This window comes from Aplysia californica, unplaced genomic scaffold (genome assembly GCF_000002075.1).
Source record: "Aplysia californica isolate F4 #8 unplaced genomic scaffold, AplCal3.0 scaffold00001, whole genome shotgun sequence".
NCBI classification, from domain to species: domain Eukaryota; kingdom Metazoa; phylum Mollusca; class Gastropoda; order Aplysiida; family Aplysiidae; genus Aplysia; species Aplysia californica.
This window is the reverse complement of record NW_004797271.1, coordinates 1433610-1435090: the sequence shown is the minus strand read 5'-3', so window position 1 is coordinate 1435090 and position 1481 is coordinate 1433610. Positions and strand designations below refer to the sequence as shown.

Sequence of the window (1481 nt, the reverse complement as noted above, 5' to 3'; positions counted from 1 at the left end):
CACACACACACACACACACACACACACACACACACACATCTACTTGCTTATCGCACGCACACGATTACACATCGTCACGAAATGAGAATAAAATAATATATACACTGCAATTCACAAAATACATAAATGGATACATAGACAACAAACAAGATTGAATAACAAAACAAAACTAACCCTTTCACTTTTTTCCTTGTTCCAGATCTCCAAAGATATGATGTACTCTGGCAAGATTGCCAAAATGATGGCCCGTTTCCTGCCTTTACCCCAAAACATGGTCGACGCGATGTACACCAAGTTATGTCCCTTCAACACGGGCCCTTTCCACGAGGACACCACGGCCACGGAAATTGTTATAGCTCTCGTCGCTATAGGAATGGTTATACAGGTTGGTTTGTACAAGATTTCCATTCTACTAGCTGGCTCTCTTTCGATGAAAGGAATGATCGGTGCATTAACATCAACTGAAAGTCATTGGCCTACTATATTTACACTCTTCTGGAATGGAGCAATAAATCTTGAGAGAAAAATGGTACACGTGTTTCCAAGTCGCCAAATATAAACAACAAAGGAGTCCAGAAAAAGCGATGATGGGCATCAAACGAAAGGATCACAGTCGAATTTAGCACCAAGTAAAGAAAGAAAACATGAGGCTAGATCTATACGGGTCGCACACTTAAAATGATGCTCAGTATTGCGCGAAAATGCGCGATAGTATCGAACGGAAGTACGACTTGAAATAAACAAACCTGAGGGATTTTCTAAAATTACAGAGACAGAAGCATCGGCCTACAAAAGCGATTGGCAAAATAAAGAAATTTAACTTTTTGCAGCAAAACTGTCTCAAAACTGAAAAAACGAAGGGCGTCATGATCTGGAGAATATTTTAAAGAATCTTTTGGCAAAAACCGCATGTCGATCGATGCAGCCAATAAAAAGCCTTTTGAATAGCAAAATTCGGCCACCACAAATAGATAATAGATTGTGAATCTTTGGTTATAGCTCTCGTTGCAATAGCAATGATAATACAGGTTGGTTTGTGCAAGATTTAGATTATGTTGTGAATCTTTGGTAATAGCTCTGGCACTTAAATGACCAAAATATTTCGATGGTGCCTTAAAACACCTACTCAATCAATCAATCAATGATGGTTATAGCTCTCATCGCTATAGGAATGATTATACAGGTTGGTTTGTACAAGATGTAGATTATATTGTGAATCTTTGGGTTTTTTAAAATAAAAAATGTTCTTTTTGAGAGGGGAATCAAGGTAGAGGCATATACGCACACATGCACGCACTTATGCTCCCATACACACATGCATGCACGCACACACATACACACACACACTCACAAACACACACACATGCACACACACACACACACACACTCACACACACATACGCACATACACACTTACACACACACACACATACACACATGCATACACACACACATACACACATGCATGCACACACACACAC

The 1481-nt window shown here is 39.5% G+C and overlaps 1 protein-coding gene across 1 annotated transcript in view; it reads left to right on the top strand.

Annotated features, from left to right (window-relative positions):
• LOC101858313 (solute carrier organic anion transporter family member 4C1) overlaps window positions 1–1481 on the top strand; it is a gene marked incomplete at its 5' end in the record, with an annotated part of 23959 nt that overhangs the window by 7046 nt on the left and 15432 nt on the right. The window contains 1 exon segment of the mRNA XM_013080181.2: window positions 200–385. Within this exon segment, the coding sequence (XP_012935635.1) occupies window positions 200–385 (186 nt within the window).